Source organism: Oryza sativa, chromosome 6 (genome assembly GCF_034140825.1).
Source record: "Oryza sativa Japonica Group chromosome 6, ASM3414082v1".
Lineage (NCBI taxonomy): Eukaryota > Viridiplantae > Streptophyta > Magnoliopsida > Poales > Poaceae > Oryza > Oryza sativa.
Window position 1 is genome coordinate 30,361,387 of NC_089040.1, and position 21,014 is coordinate 30,382,400.

The following is a 21,014-nucleotide window of genomic DNA, read 5'->3' on the forward strand; positions in this document are numbered from 1 at the left end:
AGAAAAAGATTTAAAACAGTTAGTTTTCTAAAAGTTTTTTATATAGAAAGTTTTCATGAAAAATTGTACTGCTTTAGAAGTTTGAGAAATATTTTGCTGAATAGAAAGAATATTTCTACAAAAGAATGATCAAATATTGGATATAGAAATATATGATTGTATTTAAAATAAGAAGGATGAAGTATTATATAAAACAATGGAGGAGAAGTCCATTTTGGAAAGGACGTAGTACTCCAGCAGATCGAGAAGTAGCATGCATGCAGGTACCTGACGTGGATGGTCAATGGTCAGCATGAAATACTTCATGCTACTATCTGTCGGAATAATAGTACCTCAGCCGTCTCTACACCGTTGATTTTTTTTTAAGTATATTTAACCGTTCATCTTATTTAAAAATTTTAAGTAATTATTAATTATTTTTTTATTATTTAATTTATTGTTAAATATATTTGTATATATAAATATAGTTTTATATATTTCATAAAAATTTTAAATAAAATATACAATTAAATATATTTAAAAGAGTCAACGCGGAGGGAGTAGTTAAGATCTGTCCGATCAATCCATCGACATTGACTAGTGAGTCGTCGGTCCATGCATACTAGATTAAATTCCTACAGCAATGGTCGGCCGCCGCCGGAAAATCTCATCAGCTAGGCGATGAAAAATTCGGCTTGAATTTGTCTCTCTGATCGTCGACCTTGGCTCCGGCCATCCCGCCGGTGACACGACGGCGCACACGCGGCGGCGGCCGGTACAGCTTTTCACCGGAACCCGGTGAACTTCAACCACTTTGCCGGCCACGCGTTGTACTTGCCTATACGGCCTTTGCATGCATGTATGACGTGTTCCCTTCGTCCCATAAAAACCAAACTAATACTGGATGTGATATATTTCTAGATTCGTTTTTTAGAGGAAGTAATCCCTCCATCCCAAATAAACTTAACAAAGGATCAAATCCCTTCCTAATACAATAAATTTGGACTATCCTTTGTTCAGATTTGTTGTTTTAGAAGATGACATAGAATGGGTCATGTCTCTTCGTAGGTTGAATTTTTTAGGATGTAAGGGAGTAAGATTAGAAGTATGTTCTACATAGTATATATAAAAGTATCAGTTTAATCATCCAAATTGACTCCTCCGTCCCATAATATAGAAATCTAGGACTGGATGGGACACTTTATAGTACAATAAATCTGGACAATAAACATATCCGGATTTGTTGTATTGTAAAGTGTCATATGAGTAATAAAGTATTCTTCTCTCCATCGTGCCCACACCGTATTCATGCATCTGGAGGAGTCGATCGATCGGACCTGACGTGATATTGTGCCACAAGGATGGATGGAAGCATGCATCACGCAAGCCAGGCCACATAGTTCTTAAAAAAATAAAAAAGCTAGGCCACCTAGCAACAAAAATTAAGAAGAGCTACCCCATTTCTTTAAAAACAAAATCGCAGTTAAAATGTACGCACACACGCGTGCAGACGAATATGTTCCCTAACATATATTTAAAGAAATAAAAATTAACGGCAGACATATATTACTGACATCGCTATTTTTTTTATCAAAAGCTATTTACGTATACATAATATATTCATGAGCACTAAAATTTAAACCCTAATGGATGAAGTTATGGATACTGCAATATCGGTTCTTCACTCCCTTAAGTTAGTTCCTTGCATTTCTTGCTTTATTGAATTTAATTTTTCTTGAGACCATTGAGAGTATATTACTACTTTTATGTTTCAATACTTGACATTCAACATATCATGAATGAGAGCAAAATGTTTCGTGCATGAGAGTAAAATATTTCAAGTGTTTCCTATTAACCAGTTTTTGATTTTTAAGAAAATTTATTTGATGTTCCAACTGTTAAAATTCAATGTTTCATATGTGGGTTAAAGTGTTTTATTTGATATTCGACCATATTTCTCCTTTTTATTTATTTTTTATGTTGTACTTCACTTCTCAAAGATGTTTCACCATATATTTATTTTTCCAGTGTTTCAGTGACCGATTTCTTTTTTCATACATATAACCAATTGAAACATTTGACTTATTTAATTATAATAAATAACTTTTGTTATAAGGTGAGAGTAGTTTAATTGGTTAGATTTTTGTTGTGAAATCAGCTCATCTGAATTCAAGTTCTAAACTTGACATGAATGCTTATATTTATAACTAATTATTCTTTTAGTGGTAGATGACATACTCGTGAGAGTAAGGCGTCCGTAATGATTTCATCAATTTCAAGATATGTCAGTCTAGTCTTCCGGAGATGTTCACAGTTATAAGGTGTACGTGTGTGTTTATAATGTTGAGTGTGCGCGAAGTGTGAGTGTCCGTGTTTGTATTTTTTAAAAAAAAAACTTATGCATTCGGTCTCCGTATTTAATTAATTATCTTCCGGAGATGTTCATAGTTATAAGGTGTACGTGTGTTTATAATGTTGAGTGTGCGCGAAGTGTGAGCGTCCGTGTTTGTATTTTTTTTAAAAAAAAACTTATGCATTCGGTCTCCGTATTTAATTAATTAAGATACACACCAACAGTGCGTGTATATATCGACCAGTGGAAATTAAGTATTTTTCATGCATCCCTTGTCCCTGAGAAAATTGCATATCTACCATCCTATAAGAATGGCTTCGCTAGAATACCATTATAAAAACAGGCTTCGCTAGAATACCATCCTCAACCAGAGTGTCTTCGCCAAAATGCCATCCCGGACGGAAATGCCCATGGCTCTTCTTCCTCTTCCATCCCGCGTGTGAAGAGCTCGCCGGCGGCCATGGCTAGCTCCCTCCCTGCCATCCCCGCCGCACGGGCGGCGGGCGCGGGCTCCGGCGGAGGGCTACGCGGTGGCGGCAGGCGCGGGCGTGGGCTCCGGCGGATTGGAGGGCTGCGCGGTGGCGGCTGGCGCGGTCGACGGCGGCGGCCGCGGGCTCCGGCGGAGGGCGGCGTGGTGGCGGCTGGCGTGGTCGACGGCGGCGGCCGCGGGCTCCGGCGGAGGGCGGCCCGGTGGCGGCAGGCGCGGTCGATTGCGGCTGGCTACGCGGTGGCAACGAGGAGGCGGTGGTGGCCAGGAGCTGCGCCACCGGCCCCACGCGCACGCGCGCTGGCTGGATCCGCACGTCGTCGCCGGAGTCCTTCCGCGACGACCTCATCTGCACAGGCGCTGGCGGGGATGGCAGGGAGGGCAGCGCCCCAATCGCCATCAGCAAGGCGGCATCGGCGCGGCGGTGGAGATGGCCATGGCCGTCGGCGAGCTCTTCACGCGCGGGATGGAGGAAGAAGAAGAGCCAGGGGCATTTCCGTCCGGGATGGCATTTTGGCGAAGACACTCTGATTGAGGATGGTATTCCAGCGAAGCCCGTTTTCATAATGGTATTCTAGCGAAGCCATTCATATGGGATGGTAGATATGCAATTTTCTCCTTGTCCCTTGATCTGTCCTAGGAATAAAGCGTCGAGCTGTAGATGATTCTGCCAGGACCAGAAACAACTAATCAAAGCGACTTGATCGTACATCACCTAGAGTAGTATATATACTGTGCTAATTAATTAATTAATTAAACTGCGGGCTGGACAATAATTAATTAATCTCCAAGGCTCTAGGTAGCTCCAATAATAATCAACTAAAAGTGCATCATAAATAATCGTGTGCACGTGGACAATCATCTGCAAGCTGAGACACTATAGTTTGTGACTTTGTTCCAGGCAAGCATGTTCAGAGAGTAGTTGGAAGATATATACTCTCCATGATCTGTTCATATATGCATCACATTTTTAATTCATATAACTTTTTCCTAAATAAGACCAAATTAAGGAAATCCAAGTCCGGAAGGAAATAGGCAAAATGAATGCACTCCTGACTAATTACTCCTCTATTTCAGGATGTAAGATGTTGGTTTTGTAAGTCAAACGTATTAGAGTTTAATCAGGTTTAAATAAACACAACAACGTAACATTTTCAACACCAAACAAATACATTATAAAAATATTGTATATGTTGTTATATCTTTCTGTATGCTTATTAAACTTTAAAAAGTTTAACTTCAGACAAAAACCAAAACATACATGTTATATTCTGAAACGGAAGGAGTATGTCGTATATATAGATTAATTGACATTATTTTTTCGTTCAAGGTTCGTTGATCAGAGATCCACCGGCCCAATTATTAATTGATTAGGTTACCTATCAATTAACCATTCCACTACACTTAGTTGGCCTCGACATAAACAGAAAGAAAAACGAGTCAGTGCAGAATGATTTGAGCTGCATTCGATCATGCAGACATGGACTCGATCGATCAAAACGCCTTTCGGTCAATTAAAAATATAACAATTAATCATAGCCAGATGAGATATAATGAAGTAAAGGGGATGATCAAAGGTTACCACATAGCAGAATTAATGGCCAATCAGTGTTACAGCTTGAGCTGTAAAAAGGGACTCCAATATTCAGACATGGATATCATGCATGGTGGAAGTCTGACAGAGTGACAAGAATATCTAAATGACAAGGATAATCGATCTGCACGTACAAATTAAGTGGAGTGTGTGTTGGACTAGTACTAGCTAGCTTTTTATTAAGCTGGATTTAATTTGATTGGAGCACCATCTCCATCTAATATATTCGTGGATATGCAGTTAATTTGCAACCGGCCGGCCGGCAAATCCACTGTCAGGTAGCCTGAAGGGACCAAACCATGCACATGGTTGGGGCCTAATTATCATCTGTAAATGCGTTAGAAATTAAAGCTGCCAATAATACAACTTGTGTTGTTGCTAAAAGCATGGAACGAGATTAATTTGCAGTACTATGTTTAACCAGACATGACAATGTGCATGCACGAATATATACAGTACATGTTTCAATTCCAAGGAAATATTTTGTTTTCAGAGAAATTCCATTGTCCATCCCTGCAAGCTTCAGAAAGAATGGTTTTTGACTCTGGGATCACTGTGATTTTGGTGTCAATGATGTAAAGCTAACGGCATTGATGTTTTGAGGGTTAATTGATTCTTGCCCAGAATCGATGCTTGGTTGAAATGATCAAACTTTTGGAAGAGTTAAGTGGATCCTTATGAACTTTTTTCCTTTTGTCTTACTAAATGTTATGTGACATGATGGGAGCCTAATATCCTATATATATGTTCAGGTAATGGACTAATTAGGTCTAAGCATTGAAGGCATGAATCATGCATAATGCATTTTGGGAAATATTGCATTGACCGATTAATCCCTATGATGTGACATCAGAGATGAGTTGATCTCATTGAAATCAACTTAAAGATGATATCATTGGATTGGTGCTAGTACATTATTAGTACTAGCTATATGCCTTATATATATGATATATCTACTCTAATGAGCTAATGCTAACAAGCCAAAAAGATTATCAGCTAAGGGTAAGCACTTTCAGAGTAGTGCTAGCTGCAAGATCAAAAGTGATCTGATAATTAGCCCACTAGCAACAATATGCAATATATTACTAAAATGAATCTTTCTATCAACTGCCTTAAAAGTTCATGCTTCCACCACCATATTTCTTCCTCATTTTTCCCATCTTCCCAAAAGGAGGATACACATTGGTTCAAGTTGCTTTCATATGCTCGGTAGCCTGCTACTTTGTGAGATCAGGCAAACCAAAAAAAAGCTAATATATATAGTAATTAATTCAGATTGTTGACTGTGATGTGAAAGGTATATTGTCTTATCGAAATATATAACATAGTTGAGAATCAATTAGGTGTACATATATATATATAAGAAAGTAAAATAAAAGCTAGGAAAAGAGGACGATGAATCATGCAGCATATCAAAATCAAATAACACATCGCACTAGCTAACTGCCTTGCGTATACGTAGGTGCCTACAAGCATGTAATTTCAAAAGTTCTGAAAAAAGAATAACATTTAAAACGGGTAGCAAAAAATGAACTGGTAGCATAACATTGGGTTTCCTAGCTTCTCTAGCTGGATACTCACCAGCAGCTTCTCAATCTCCAGCTTCCCTAAATAGAGCCAACTCATATAGAAGGACAATTAGATTAATCACAGGAAAACTATGGTAAATCAATTATTTATTACCATTTTCCAGCTGATGAATTGAACAATCAAATTTATGAAGATATATATAGAAAGATGATCCACTCCATGCATCAGTCCAACCAACCAAGAGATGTTGGGATTAAAGTTCTTTTTTTTTTCTTTTCAAAAGAGATGTTGAAACTAAAGTTGAGACTTTGATCATCAATTTGTAGTAGAGGGACAAGAATGAAACAGCTCTACTGTTGGGACTGTTCATTATGAAAGCAGTGTTGAGATTTGGATGTGATTTAGGGTGGGTCATCTCTAAGCTATAGCCTCCTTGATCCCCATCTGCAGTGGGGCTAACTCTGAAACTAATTCTGGTACCAATAAATTCAGCTTTTCTCTCCTTCTGAAGAGCATACATGTGATTGGTCATTTTCATCTATTGATGCTCACATTTTTCATTAACTTTCAGCAGAAAATCTTAGAAGATGATATTATTTGCCTTTTTGCAGCTTGTGGTCGGTTGGGAATCTGACCTATTCGATGTGAAGAGCATATATATAAAAAGTTTTGAGTGTTTGACAAATTTCCAGCATTGCCGGGTTTTTGTTGTCATGGAAGTTACACATCAACATCGATGCATACATTATTACTACATTCTTCAGCAAAAAATAAAAGAAAATGGGTGACATGTTATTTGTCTACACATCCAAGGCAGCTATCGGCTAGTGATCTAGTCTGTTCATCAAGAGAATATATAACAAGCTAAAAAGTTAATCACACGCAAAATATAGCAAGAGAATGTTCAAATGGTTTGTACCAGACGTTTGCACAAGATTACGTGTGATGGTGACTGCATATGTGGATTAATTGGTGGAGTAGAGAGAGCTTTATGCATCCCAAAGAAAAAGAAGAAAGAAAAAAAGAGAGCTCTATATCTACTGTACAAAGAACGTGGATGGATGAATGAATTAAGGAAAGCTAGTTGGGCAAAGGAGAAAATCAAAAGATGAACTAGGATAAAGAAGTTAAAAAAGCGAAAACGACGAGGATGCTGAGGAAGAGGAGGTTACGGATCATCGTCGGCATCGACAAGGAAGGTAATAGTCAACATATGGATCAATCTGCCATGATCTAGAGCATGAAACATCTGGAAATCAATCAATCAGTTCAGTCAGTCAGATCATGCAGACACACTACACATGCACTTGTGGATCATGTGTACATATAGTGGTGCATTAACATTATGAACCAGCCCACATGTTAGCATGGTTTTGAGGAATGAGACATTGTAGTAGCATCAACTGCTGCAAAGCAGTGGCTCACTGACTCACAGGCTCTCATATGTGATCAGAACCCAACATTAGGATAATGGGTGATGCTCCGGTGCACTCTACTTGCAGTATTCTACTACAAGTAGAATTAATCTCGACCGTTTATTTAAAAGGGCAGGTAAGTAATCTCCTAATATAGTTTAGGGGTAATTTTGGCATGAGATGTTTTGTTCGGTTCGCATCGCATCAGGTTCGGTGGATGGGCACGGCAGGCACCACAGGCGATTGCTGCAGCATGGTGTCGTCGTCTCTCGCCGACAAGGGCCACAGCGCGGTGTACACCATTGACGGGGCACGGTTCGAGGGTGCCATTGGTGTACCTTCGCACGGTGGTTTTCGGCGAGCTCCTCGCCATGTCTCAAGAGGAATTTGGCTTCGCCGGCGATGATGGCAGGATCACGTTGATGTGCGATGCATCAGTGATGGAGTACGTCATGTGCTTGATTAGCAGAGATGCCTCTGAAGAGGTCGAGAGGGTGTTCTTGAGCTCCATGGCAAGTTCTTGCCATAGTGTCGGAGGAATCAGCCATTAGTTTTCCACTGTGTCGGAGAATGGCGAGCTGCTCAGGATCGGATGCCACGGCCGGCCGAGGTAGGTCTCCACGCTGTTGCCGGCGGGGGCACCGCGGAGGAGGTCGGTGTCAGCGTAGATGCTGCAGTCCTGGAACGAGAAGCCTGTGGCGCGGGACTGGGCGGTGATGGTGTTCTGCTGGCCGCGGAGGGGGAGGCGTGCGACGATGTCGCAGTGCTGGAAGACGGCGGTGGCGTCGCCGAAGATGAGTTAGATACTGATAAATTATGATAATACCCCTGCACGAATTATTATCCCTGAACGAATATACCCTTGCACATTTCTACTACCACTAACTCTGGTGGGAGTAGAAATAGATCACAACCCTACAATTAAATATGATGAACGGCTCAGATTGCTTTCTATTCCAAGTAGAAAGCACCGGAGCGGGACTCTAGGATAATACATTGGAAATTCTGGTGGTGTTTTTTTGTCGGGATGACCGAAGGAGGTCATCCAAATGTTGTTAAGTTGGAGGGGAAAAATTCTGGTGGTGTAGAAAAGCTAAGGTGAATCCAAACTAGCTAAGATTCAGAAATTCAGGGAGAAAAACTGCTGAAATTCTGGATGCCTTTCATGGTTAGCTTGCTCCATTTGGCAGGGTATGCTGAATGTTCTACGAGTGCAGAAAAGTTAAGGTGAATTTTCCAACAAGCTAAATGTTTGGATGTTTTCATGGTTAGCGTCTCTCCATTTAGCAGTGATGATAGGTAGGTGCAGAAAAACTAAAGGTCAATTTTCCCATCTAGCTAAGATTGAGAAATGTTCAGAAAACTAACTAAAATTCCGGATACTTTCGTCAGTTCATTTGGCAGCGATGATGAGTAAAAAAGAGTCAGTTACTATTATTTCCGTTTCTCAGCTATTACTGGGACCTCAACTCATGCAACCATTTATTTACAGAGTAGAATGTAGAGATGGCGCTGATCTAACAGGATACAGATTACCTGTACCTTGACATCTATGCTTCCAATAATTTACAATGCTTCAGATTACAGCAAGCGATTGACGGTGTACCATTTCAGTCGAAATATGGACAGAAAACCTGTTTCCCTTGTGAAGAGAACTGGCCAATGTTTTCACTCACCAAAATGAAGCCAACATCTCAAAAAATTATTATAATCGTCCAGGCAAGTATCCAACCAAACATGCATATCAACAGATAAAACATCACTAGACATCAACGGCATTCCGGTAGGTGACATGTTATCTGGCTTATTGCACCGAGGAGCAAACAGTTTTCACTCGAGATACCAGTGGCAGTAGCAGGACCGGTGGCAGAATACATATGGCAAATAGTCAACCATGACACAAATAAATAACATCATTCGGTCATACATAGTTTTAACAATAGATATAATAAAAGTAAAAGACTCCTCCCTCCTCACCAGCACATAGCACAGCCTAGCAACTACAAAAATTCCCATAACATGGCATAAAAATTTGGAAATTGTCTACGACCACAGTGACTTTTAAAACAGAACCCCCACCTTTATCACTCCCCCCCCCCCCAGATAAGACAGTGATACTTCAGACAAAAACAATCCTTATCAGGCCCCTTAACATAACTCTTCTGAACTTGATCACAGAAGGTCAGCGACGTTGGCCGGCAGCTCCTCAATCACCACATTGTAGAACCTCTGGATGTCAAACAGCATCCTCTCATCGTCACGGGTCACAAAGTTAATGGCAACACCTTTCCTACCAAAACGACCACTACGACCAATGCGATGCAGGTAGTTCTCAGGTTGGGTCGGCAGATCATAGTTGATGACAAGGGACACCTGCTGGACATCAATACCACGGGCAAGAAGGTCCGTGGTAATGAGCACACGGGAAGAACCAGATCGGAACTCCCTCATGATGATGTCCCTAGTGTTCTGGTCCATGTCACCATGGGTAGCAGAAACTGTGTGATCCCTGCCCCTCATCTTATCAGTGAGCCAGTCCACCTTGCGGCGGGTGTTCACAAAGATGACACTCTGCGTGATGGCCAGTGTCTCATACAGGTCACAGAGTGTGTCAAGCTTCCATTCTTCCTTCTCCACATTGACATAAAACTGTTTGATACCCTCAAGAGTGAGCTCATCCCTCTTCACAAGGATCCGCACAGGCTTGTTCATGAATTTACGGGTGATCTCAAGGGCCTCAGGGGGCATTGTAGCAGAGAACACACCAACTTGGATCTTTGACGGGAGGAGCTGGAAGATATCATAAATCTGCAAATAACAAAAGGGAAATTAATATTACTATAGATATGAAGCACGTAATAGAAGGAATAACAGAAACATGTCAAACAGATTTTCAGAATAGTCCAATAACATAACATAAAGAGATGAAACGTATACAGCTGGCTTAACTACTTTCAATTTCCTGCTGCTTAGTATTCTAAAAGAATTAGTTACTTAAATAACACAAAAAGGATAGCTAAGTTGAGATCAAATTGAGATCTTTGGTGACACATCAACCTTAGTAGACTTTGTATAACATCAATGAAACATGCTCCCAGGAAATCTAACTCTAATCATATTAAGAATTGTACAATCATTAATGAATCATGCTCTCAGAAAGTCTAAATAGTGTTAAACCGCAAACCAAATGCAAAATACAAACAACTAAGATAATGCTAACCTGATCCTTGAAACCACGAGAAAGCATTTCATCAGCTTCATCAAGGACAAACATCTTGATGTAATCAGGACGGAGGGACTGCCTACGCAGCATGTCAAACACACGACCAGGTGTTCCAACAACAACATGCACTCCACTTGCAAGAATCCTTTGGTCCTCACGAACAGAAGTACCTCCAACACAAGCATGAACCTTCACACCCAGATAGTCACCAAGTGCGCGCATGACTTTCTCAATTTGCTGTGCAAGCTCACGAGTAGGAGCAAGGACCAAGGCCTGGCACTCAACCACAGCATAGTCAAGTTGCTGCAAAATTCCAGAACAGAAGGTGGCAGTCTTTCCTGTTCCTGACTGAGCTTGCTGAATCACATCAAGACCCTTGCAGAAAGGGACAATACCCCTTTGCTGAATGGCTGAAGGCTTCTCGAAACCTATAAAACAAAAAAAAAGGTCTGATGAATAACAGTTCAAATGGCAAACACACAAAAAAAAAGCACGAAAGATTATAAACCTACCATAGGCATAGATGCCTCTGAGAAGGTTCTCTTGGAGACCCATGTCATCAAAACTCTCATGAACTTCATCATAAGATGTGAAGAACTCCTCGGTTTCACCTTGGTTCCTGCATTAAAAGACTACCCAGTAAGCGGTAGATCCTGTACAGGAAATAGACAGACATTGCCGTACACAATGATGGCTGAGATAAAACGTATCAGTATAAGATTCCTTACAGAAGCTCCTGCATTTTAGAATCATAGTGCTTAGCATCAAACTGGGATCCCTCTGGTGCCATTCCCGCCATGACTGTGGTAATAAGATAATATGTTAGCCAAAAGAACAGAAAGTAGGACAGAGGAGAACATGCGTGATGGAGATATCTGCTAGTTCCAGTTAGCAACAAGATAAGCGCATAACAGAAAAGTAAATTAACTAGGCACATGAACTGGGAAAACAAAGCAATATATGAAGAAGATACATCGCAAACGGTATGGGTGATGTTTCACAGAGCTACATATTACACATTTGTTCTACATATTAAATAACATCACTTGCTTGAAAAATACATTACAGCTGAACATCAACTATAACCATGCACATTCTAAAGACTTAGATTATGCCACTACATGAAACTAGGAGCATAACATCAGTTCCCTAGCCATACAACCGACTATATTAACAATAATTACTATTTGACACTTAACGTAAAAACAGAAGCAAGAGGTTATCCGCAGGCAACAACACATTCAATTAAAGCATTCAATCCCATGCTTTTAGATTGCTACCTAGAACAAATACGTCTACTCAAGCATTCATTGCAAGTAGCATAACATCATTAATAAGCTGGACATGGCGTCCTAAGATTCTGCCACGTAACAAATGCATAATCGCAGCAAGGTGACAATATACAATACACCCCACACTAACCCTTATAGCTTCAACACCAAAAACCGGCACGAGCCACAGCACCAATAGATAGAACTCGACTCTGCGAGCTTGCTACCTTCACAATAATATTTTAATAAACATAAACAGTGACAAAAAAAACATCTAGTATAGCATCACTAAGCACAGAACTGAGCATGACGAATCCCCCACAATCATCTCAGACAAAAATACAAACACTGAGCATCCTACAAACCCAAGAATCTACCAAACTAAGACCACTACAGCATCAAACATAATAATAATAGAAAAAAAAATCCACCCAACTTTTCCTCCAGGAAACAAAAACCTAAACCTAAACCTAGAGTTCGCCTCCACCGCGCACAAGCTACGGCTAGACCTGTTTATCACTACCACAGATCCAGCCCAAGCGCGAGAGCCAGATCCACGCGACATCTCACGAGCAACCCAAAAAAAAAAAAAGCGCACAGATCGGGACGAGCCGGAGCGGAAAAGAGCACCAGAATCATCGGGGGGTGGGAGGGGTGGGGGATCTCGACCTGACGCGCGTGGGGAGACGGTGACGGAGGCCGGAGGCGGGAGAGGTGAATCCGAGATGGGGGTCTCGGATTCGGCGGCGGCGGCGGCGGCGGTGGCGGCGGCGTTGGGGGGGGAGCAGGAGAGAGAAACAAGAGGGTTTCGGCGACGGCGGCGAGAGGCGCCTTTTAAGGGAGGGAGAGGACGCGGTAGGGTTTCTCCGACTGTGGGCCTCGATGGGCCGTGGGCCGTCTCAAACAAGGATTCCTCCTAGCCTGCCTCTTGTTATTTTATTTTTCTTTTTTGGGTGTCTCTCCACTCTATATGGTTCTCTGTATGAGAATTATATATTGCTATTACTTTTTCTTAAGAGCAAATACAATAGCAGAGTATAAGAGCAGGTATAATAACATAGTGTAGTATATGTTTATAGATAACTATTGTATGAATTGGCTATTAAATCAATTATAGATGATTTGGAGCTAGTAGTTAGCTATACTATTAAACTTACTCTAAGTCAGCTATAAACACGTGGAGGAGATAGGAGAGGAGAGGGAATAAAAGTGGGCTACATATTTATAGCCAGCTAACTCCAAGATGTTATGTGTTTATGAGAGGTGGGACTAGATATTAATGGTGTAGTAGTATCTATTTATATGTAACTATTGTATAAATAGGCTATAGATGATTTAGAGCTAATAGTTGACTATACTATTAAACTTGTTCTAAGCTGTGTTATTTTTAGAGAGTTTGAAACCCTTTCTTCTCAGCACTTAAAATGGAGCAGATTGGAAACCCTTTCTCTTCGGCATGTAAAATGGAGTGGCAGATTGGCACATAATTAGTTAATTATTAGCAACAGTTTTAAAAATGGATTATTTTAAAAGCATTTTTTCTATATAACTTTTTTGAAAAAACATACCATTTAGTAGTTCTGAAAATTCACATGCGGAAAATGAGGGATAGAAGTTGTGAAAGGGAAGAAAAGAACACACCCTTAAGATGCATTGTTTCCTTTACACCAAAACAAATACTCAAAGAAAAGTCATAGCTAAAATTATTTGTTGAAAAATTTATATGTTTGGTTTATCATGTGGGCAACTATTTTGGTATATATAGAATAGTTTTGCAATTAATATAGGTAAATTTTGAGTTGTAATCCAACTGGTAAGGGCATATTTTTGTTTGTGCTTCTGCCACATTTTCAATTCCACTATTCCATAGCTGTGTAAATACAAATTCTTGAATAAAAAAGTTGTAGCTGTACAGCTTTCTTCGTGTTTGCTGCTTTTATGTTCCACTCTTTGGGTTTCGGATATTTTACAACAATTTGTGTATGATACGGGAGCAAATCCGAGTTAAAATCCAACATTTCAACAAGGAGAGATCTGATTCGCTTATAGAAAGCTGTGTTGCAATCTAGATAGTACTACAATTTAATGGTATTATATGAGAGTAAGCATGTTCTATAATAATTTACAATTTTTGCACTTTTTTAAATGAACAGTTTTAGAACTTTTTGTGTAGACAAGGTGGGTCTAAGATTTGGAGACAAGTTTATTGGTATTATATGAGAGTGAGTATAATTCCAGCTTGCAACTTGTAGCCTTCTCTTTTTCTTGAATAAACAGTTTTAGAACTTTGTGTAGACAGGATGGGTCTAGATTTGGAGATAATATAAAGTCCAAAGCTTTATAGAAAAGAAAAGGTTCAGTTTTGTTCTTGTCATCTGACGTCAAGTGACAAGGACATTTCAAGGCATCTTGGTTGCTTCAATACTAAGTGTTCAGTACAAGCATCCTACGTAACTTCAGTTATTTTACATTAAAATGACTTGGCTGTAAATAACGGCTACTGTAAAAATTTACACTTAGGATTGATAATTGCTTAATTGGTGAAGCAGTTAGCTCCTTATTTATCACTTGGGAGACCAACGAATAGTATCAGCTTATCACATATATGGCCACCTAATGTGGATTATTTTCAACTGAACATTTTGGTTGCAGATGATGTAAACCAGGGATGATTTGTTCATGCAATGCTTCCCTGGCTAGTAGTTCAACTCTAGCTGTTCAACCTTGTTGAACTTGAACCCGCGGATTCTGATCTCTTCCTTCTCCGAGGTGTCCTTGTGATCGACGTGCTGGATAGTCCAGCCTTTATTCTCTATATGACCTGTAACATTGAACTGAAAACGGGTGTCGTATGAATAATCCATCAGTCAAATATGACTAAATTGTTTGCGTTTTCGGTATTCATGTCATTTACGAGTTGGTAATTCGAATGCGTTTGTATTTTTATTACCTTGGCTTCATCTTTGGCATTTACGATAAGAGTGCCATCCAAGGAGAGGCCTTGAATGGTGATGTTCTTGCCATTGATGACCAAGGCTGACCTCTGAGAAACTGAAGAGTTGCTATGGACTTTGGCTTTGACATCCTTGAATATAAGACCCCACCTTGGGATCCAGGTTATGCGTGGCCAAACCTCTACCTCTTGGCCATTGAAAGTATCAATTACAGGGTCAGCTATCTGTGCACCAGCCTGGAAAAGGTGTAAGAGAGCTTGTGTTAAGCTGGAGCACAAACAATTTCCTATCCAAAAAGAATATTTCTAAAGTGATCACCTTTCTTAAAATAAGGCTGTTTGCCCTGTAAATTGCCATCTCTCCTGAAGTAGCACTATGGTAAGGATTACCTTTTGGAACCTGCAGAAGGCATATTAGAAGATAGAAGACCACATGCGCAGTACAGTATTAGACTGGAAACGAAAAGGGAAGCTGATGTAAAGCAACTGAACCAAAGCAGTTGGTATAAAACTACAAACTGATGCATAACCTCTTAACGTCATCAAAACACAGATCAGGTATGTAGCTAGTATCTTCAGAAGTATGGATGAAATGTAGTTTTCAATGAATCACAAAGAAGGGCAAGTTGAATCTGACAACAGGCCTATTGATTTATAGGAACAACTTTTAACCTGAATCATAATTCATTGACACCGGCATAAAATTCAGAGCAAGGCCAGTTCTCACGATGCATAACTTCATATGCGAGCATAAATATTTAATGATTATAATATAAATTTTCAGTCTCGAAAGGCAGTGAAATCATACTTTAGCAGAATCTTCAGGATTATTCTTTACAGGAGCATAAGTAAGCCACGCATCCATCACCTAGCATTCAAGGAAAAAAGAAGAGCAAAGTGAGAACAGACAGATTAATTATCGGAAAAATTCTCGCTCAATATGAACTTTGCATTCCCATACCGTAAATCCAACTTTTGCAGAGGGAGGTAGTGTTTTTGGATAGTCCTGCATCATGCACTCAAGACGAGTGGACGATTTAAATGCTGTCTTGGTAGAATCAGTATACCTAAATTGAAAAAATGATAACAGATTGGGGTTAAACATTTGAAAACAAAAGTATTTTAGGAACTTATTCACAAAATCTTGAAGTGCCCTGACTTGTATCTAACAAAATTCAAAACAAGACTTATCTACTCCGTTGACTATACGAAATATTTGCAGGTTTGCTGCAAACTTGTTCTGAAGTTTACTTTGTCAGTGCACTAGCTCAGAGTACCTTAATGGTACTATAGGAATACCTTGTCGCATAGTAACTAAGAACAACTTCCATGATCAATAGTACAAGAATTGGTGATACCACTGGGAAGATAAGATGATTATCAGCACATCGATTGGAACTGACTAGCTGACATTAGTGAGGGGAAATATTTTCACAACAAATGTAGCAGCAGTATGAAGTGAAAATGGAAAAGAAGTGTGCACAAAGAAATCAGAGGCATACAAACAAGAGAGAAGTTTTGCTTCCTTAAAAACCCACTATTGGAATAAAATGGGAGTCAGAAGCAGTGTGCAATAGTTTCACTGGAGTAAGTAGGCAGAAAAATTACTTAGGGTTTACAAATTCCGAAATGGCACCGTGTGTTTTCTGGAGCTCCTCCATATATGGTCCAATCTCCAGTATCAACTGCAGAAGTGTAACGCACAGAATCAGTAGAACAAAAATCAGTGGTCCCAACAAAACATGCATGGCTAACAGAAGAGTGTTGTTTATTTCTAATCAATATGCACATCGACAAGTAAATAGATTTATCAGAAAATCATATTTGATCAACATCTCATGTTAAGCACCATGTTTTTAAAATGTCTTGAAACTTTCAAGTCGGGGTTTGGATGGTCAGTTGGCAGAAAGTACCTGGTTTATATTTCCAGGGTATGGAGAGTACCCTGTTTCACAATTTGCATCTCCATCAGGATGTCCGGTTGCACGAAGGAGTGGATCAAGCTGATTGTACTCGACATTGATGACCATTGTTCTACCTATGCATAAGAATGGTTCTATGTCAATTTTTGACAAATGCAAAACAGCAATATAAGTGGAAAAAGAAAGTGAAAAAAAAAACATTGTTAAATTTGATGTGATTAGATGCCACTATGGATCGATCAATTATATTTTTTCTATTTACAATGTTGATCCCAGAACGATGAATCCACTGCTTAATCCATGAGTAGGTGGTAGTAAAATTTACCATCGACATGAGTAAGTTTTGTTATTCCTCCAATGGCTTCTTTTGCCTTCCGTGGAACTGCAAGAGAATTAACATTATAACCTTTGGTGGCGCTGACACCTAATGCTGATGGTATTGCCTGTAAATACAGTGGGAAGATCTATATCAATTTAACAGATACCATATGTCAACTCATTCCAGCATTTGTCTAAAAAACAAGCTCTCAATTGTAAGACAGTAGGGAAGCAAGAGTACAAACATTGAAGAGCAATCCATTTGTGTCCTGGAAAAAGAGAACCCATTTCCGCCCTGTGCTCTTCCTACAAAAAAGTAGTATAAAACACACAAGATCGACATGCATTGATTTGAACTTAGCATAATTATTTTAGCAATTTAATTCATGTACATTACTTCTAATCTTCTTCAAACTGGCAAAAAGCGACTAACTACGAATGTTGAATTAATTTACCATTGCTCAAGCAAGCCGCTTGAATAAAGAAGAGCGTGGACATCTCCATGCCCATGTGGCTTTGTCTGTCAAATCACAAAAATGAAATTAAGAAACCTCCAGGAAAAGAAAAGGTAACAATAGGTGACATATATTTAAATCTTAATTATAGAGATCTCGTATCAAAATTAGCAACCTGGATTTTGTACTTGTCATTTGGGTCTAATGCAAGCCTTGCATCATTATCAGCTAAACATGCCACTTTTTCCTGAAAAAATAATAAGCATTAGCATTAAATAGCGAAACTAACTTTTGTGCCTACTGAAGAATATATTTTAACTAAGAAATACATGGAAGAGATAGCAAGATAGAAGACTACCTGCTTAAGAATGTGCACTTGTGATGGTTCCATTCCAAAATAGGAGTTTGACTCCAAAAGTTTGACGGTTAGTGCATTTGTGTCATCAGAAGTCATAATAACAAATGGGATCTTTGTATTGCATTCACCTGCAAGCTCAAGGAACAAAATCAATCAGAACCAAATCAACATCTGAATCGTCTTTGAGTCTTTCCATCCAAAGAACGTCTAAATAGTGGGAAACACATATCGAGCAACCATTCACAACAACCAACAGCAGTTCAAAGGGAAATAACTAAAGGCTAACACAGGCAATACCTACCAGAAATACCACAGCGATATTAGAAAGAAAAATACTTTGATAAGATTAGTTTATCAAAACAAGAAGTATCATCCCTGCTGTTAGTCATGAGTTCATTGCACATATAATGTAGTCCACATACCCTCTACCAATTTGCAGCTCGCCTCCTGCAAAGCTAGAATAGATTCTATGTAATGTTGAAGAAAGCATTTTCCAGTAGTTGTTTCCCTGGGAAGTGCAACCTGCGCAATGATATTACCCATGAATGCTTGATATCAAGGTGAATTTAGCACAACAATATAATGTCCAGAGGGAAATTACATGATCCCATTTCTGGATTTGCTAACAATCATATCAAAATAAATGCCTGATGGACAGTCTAGTTTGTAAGCACACAAGATCAACTTGACTACCTGTACACTTTGACTTGCTAAAACATTTGCTATCCTATCCAATTTCCAAGCTCACTGAAATTTGCTGGAACTGTGGAGATGTAATCACTTTCTTCCTTTTTTTCATTAACATCTTAGTTTTCATATACGAATTGTGGTGCATGATGTTGTGATAGGACGATTCAGCAATTAATGTGAATATATCTTAGCAAAATAAGAGGCATGGAGGTGAAATGTTTCAACCAAACAGCACAATCATACTACATCCTCATGACTGCAAAACACTAGTTCTACTACCACAGCATCTACTTTGGAATTGTAATAAATATATGCCCTTTTGTTTGCTAGAACTTGGGTCGGATATCACAACATGTCATAACTGGGAATCTTTAACTGGAGTTACCAGTCAAGAAGCTAGCTATTTTCATGCTTTGTTGCAAGAATGGTATTTCCAACTGGGGTCACATTACCTTAATTCCTTTGTAACCAAGTCTTTCACCAAGCCCACCAGCTACAAGAACAAATGCTGCATGGCGGGCTTCTTTTACCCCAGCTTCTTCAAGCGAAACAAAGTTGTCATCACCAAAGGTCAATACTTCCCCTGAAGGAACCTGTAATTATGGTACCTCTGTGAACACCATGTAGTCATTTCAGATTGTAGAAAAATGCACATGCAAGTGCACACGGATTCAGACTAGAAAAGGGAAGAATTAACATCATTCAGATTTGACAATAGTGAGCTATACACCATATATTAGAAAGATTATGCAGTAGGAGTTATGACACCACGAATCCAATTCATGGAAAAACAGCACACATCAAGACTTACAGAAGGTGAGAAGCCATCATATGGATTTTTTCCTGCCTTTGAATCTGCTAAAAGCTTTCTTGCATTCTGGATGTACGATGCCAGCCCACCAGGATAGCTTGAATTAAGGCGGCAGACCTGAACAATGACAATTTTAGCAGAAATTCAAAATAATAATAACAATTTGGTTATTTAAGCGCCTCTTCAGCTTTCTTGGCCTATAGATGATATCAACAATGGTAAGAGGACATGGTGCTTCTTAGAGTAAGCCGACAAAAAAAAAGAAGGTTTATAGGTGCCTCATATGAGGCAATCCCAACAAGAAAGCAAGAAGAAAGTATTTTAGCCTTTGTGTTAGTATCAGTAAAATTCTATAAAAAATATTGTTGTTTTGTGAATAAGGGACAAACCTGGTCAAAGAAGTTCCTTTTCTTGTCATCATCAACACCTGGTTCCGGCCAGTGTTCAAACAAATGTGACTGTCCTTCACTCAGCAGCAATTTTGCAAGCTTAACCTACAATCACCACCAGGCAGGAAGCATTATGGAAAACACAACTCAAATATGGTAAGTAAACAATACATTACCCATTCCGAGTAAACAGTTGTAAGCACAAATTTCAGGAATTTTTTTTCCAATACTTTGTACTGTGTTCCCGTAGAACTTACTAGTAGGGTGGGGACTGAATTGATATGAAAATTGCAGGAGTAGAAGCAAAGTAGTTAAGACTACGTTGTCGAACAAAATCCCAACGAAACAGAGGTAGTTATTCGTTCTAGCGTCAAATCATCTGGTACTGGACCTAAACTTACGACTCGTAATCACCCAAAAAAAAATCAAATTTGCAGCCGCAAGGCCACGCAACGCGATTCTAGCAGAAAACTGCAATCTATCCATCCGACATCTAACGCAGGACGTCGCAGGTTGCAAGCCAAAAAATCACCTCGTGGGGCGCGAGCAGCGGGAGATTCCGCCGCAGCGGCGGCGCCCAGTCGTCGCCCCCGCCGCCGGAGATCCCCAGCGCCGCCACCGCCGCGGCGCCGTCGCCGTCGGAAGCCATCGCGCGGGCGTGGCGTGGCGTGTGGAGTCAGAAGTGGGGGAGCAACAAAACCGTCTCCCAAATCGCTCACAAAGTCGCGGTTTTTATATTTTTTTTTGCGGAGGAATCGGTGGATAAACTGAATCCCAAATCAATTAGGAGTAGTAACTGCAACTCATCCCGATCGATCCGTGAAGATGATGGTGGTGGTGGGCGCGGCGCGGGGCCCACATCCACCACCTCGGCGACGAGACGAGCATCCGAACAACGGGTGACGCGGTGGCAATGGCATTCCCCGGCTTTCACGTGAGCGCTCGCGGCGGCGGGTGGGCCCGCCCCCACGGCGCCGGGTGTCGGTGGTGGCCGCCGCCGATAAGCCCCGTAAGACTTCAAACTTCCAAAAATTATTCCGTCCGATCAAATGTTTGGGCATATACACGAAGCACTAAATGTGAATGAAAAAAATCAATTATAAATTATACAGATTGCATATAAAATTACAAGATGAATCTTTTAAATCTAATTTCACCATGATTTAACAATGTGATGCTACGGTAAATATTTACTAATGACGAATTAATTAGACTTAATAAATTCGTCTCGCCATTTACATACGGAATCTGTAATTTGTTTTGTTA

At 40.0% G+C, this 21,014-nt stretch overlaps 2 protein-coding genes across 3 annotated transcripts; both read right to left on the reverse strand.

The window, feature by feature from the left end:
- Positions 1–9,023: 9,023 nt before the first annotated feature.
- Positions 9,024–12,661, reverse strand: LOC4341966 (eukaryotic initiation factor 4A-1-like). Of its 2 annotated transcripts, XM_066311185.1 has the most exons (6): positions 12,522–12,656; positions 12,004–12,079; positions 11,310–11,382; positions 11,094–11,200; positions 10,579–11,009; positions 9,235–10,166 (listed from the first exon to the last, which is right to left on the reverse strand). In XM_066311185.1, exons 3-6 carry the CDS (start codon positions 11,378–11,380, stop codon positions 9,531–9,533), a joined length of 1,245 nt encoding a protein of 414 aa, XP_066167282.1. In that variant the 5' UTR covers positions 11,381–11,382; positions 12,004–12,079; positions 12,522–12,656; the 3' UTR covers positions 9,235–9,530. The 2 variants fall into 2 exon arrangements, with proteins under 2 accessions (NP_001389863.1, XP_066167282.1); NM_001402934.1 differs by lacking the exon at positions 12,004–12,079 and having other exon boundaries at positions 9,024–10,166; positions 12,522–12,661.
- Positions 12,662–14,172: 1,511 nt separating this feature from the next.
- LOC4341967 (UDP-sugar pyrophosphorylase-like) lies at positions 14,173–20,508 on the reverse strand. The gene is made up of 17 exons (NM_001421871.1): positions 20,281–20,508; positions 19,749–19,853; positions 19,360–19,476; positions 19,001–19,141; positions 18,281–18,380; positions 17,859–17,986; positions 17,676–17,747; positions 17,501–17,565; positions 17,291–17,351; positions 17,053–17,170; positions 16,719–16,843; positions 16,414–16,490; positions 15,767–15,872; positions 15,614–15,673; positions 15,125–15,205; positions 14,803–15,042; positions 14,173–14,686 (listed from the first exon to the last, which is right to left on the reverse strand). Exons 1-17 carry the CDS (start codon positions 20,395–20,397, stop codon positions 14,549–14,551), a joined length of 1,851 nt encoding a protein of 616 aa, NP_001408800.1. The 5' UTR covers positions 20,398–20,508; the 3' UTR covers positions 14,173–14,548.
- Positions 20,509–21,014: the final 506 nt, after the last annotated feature.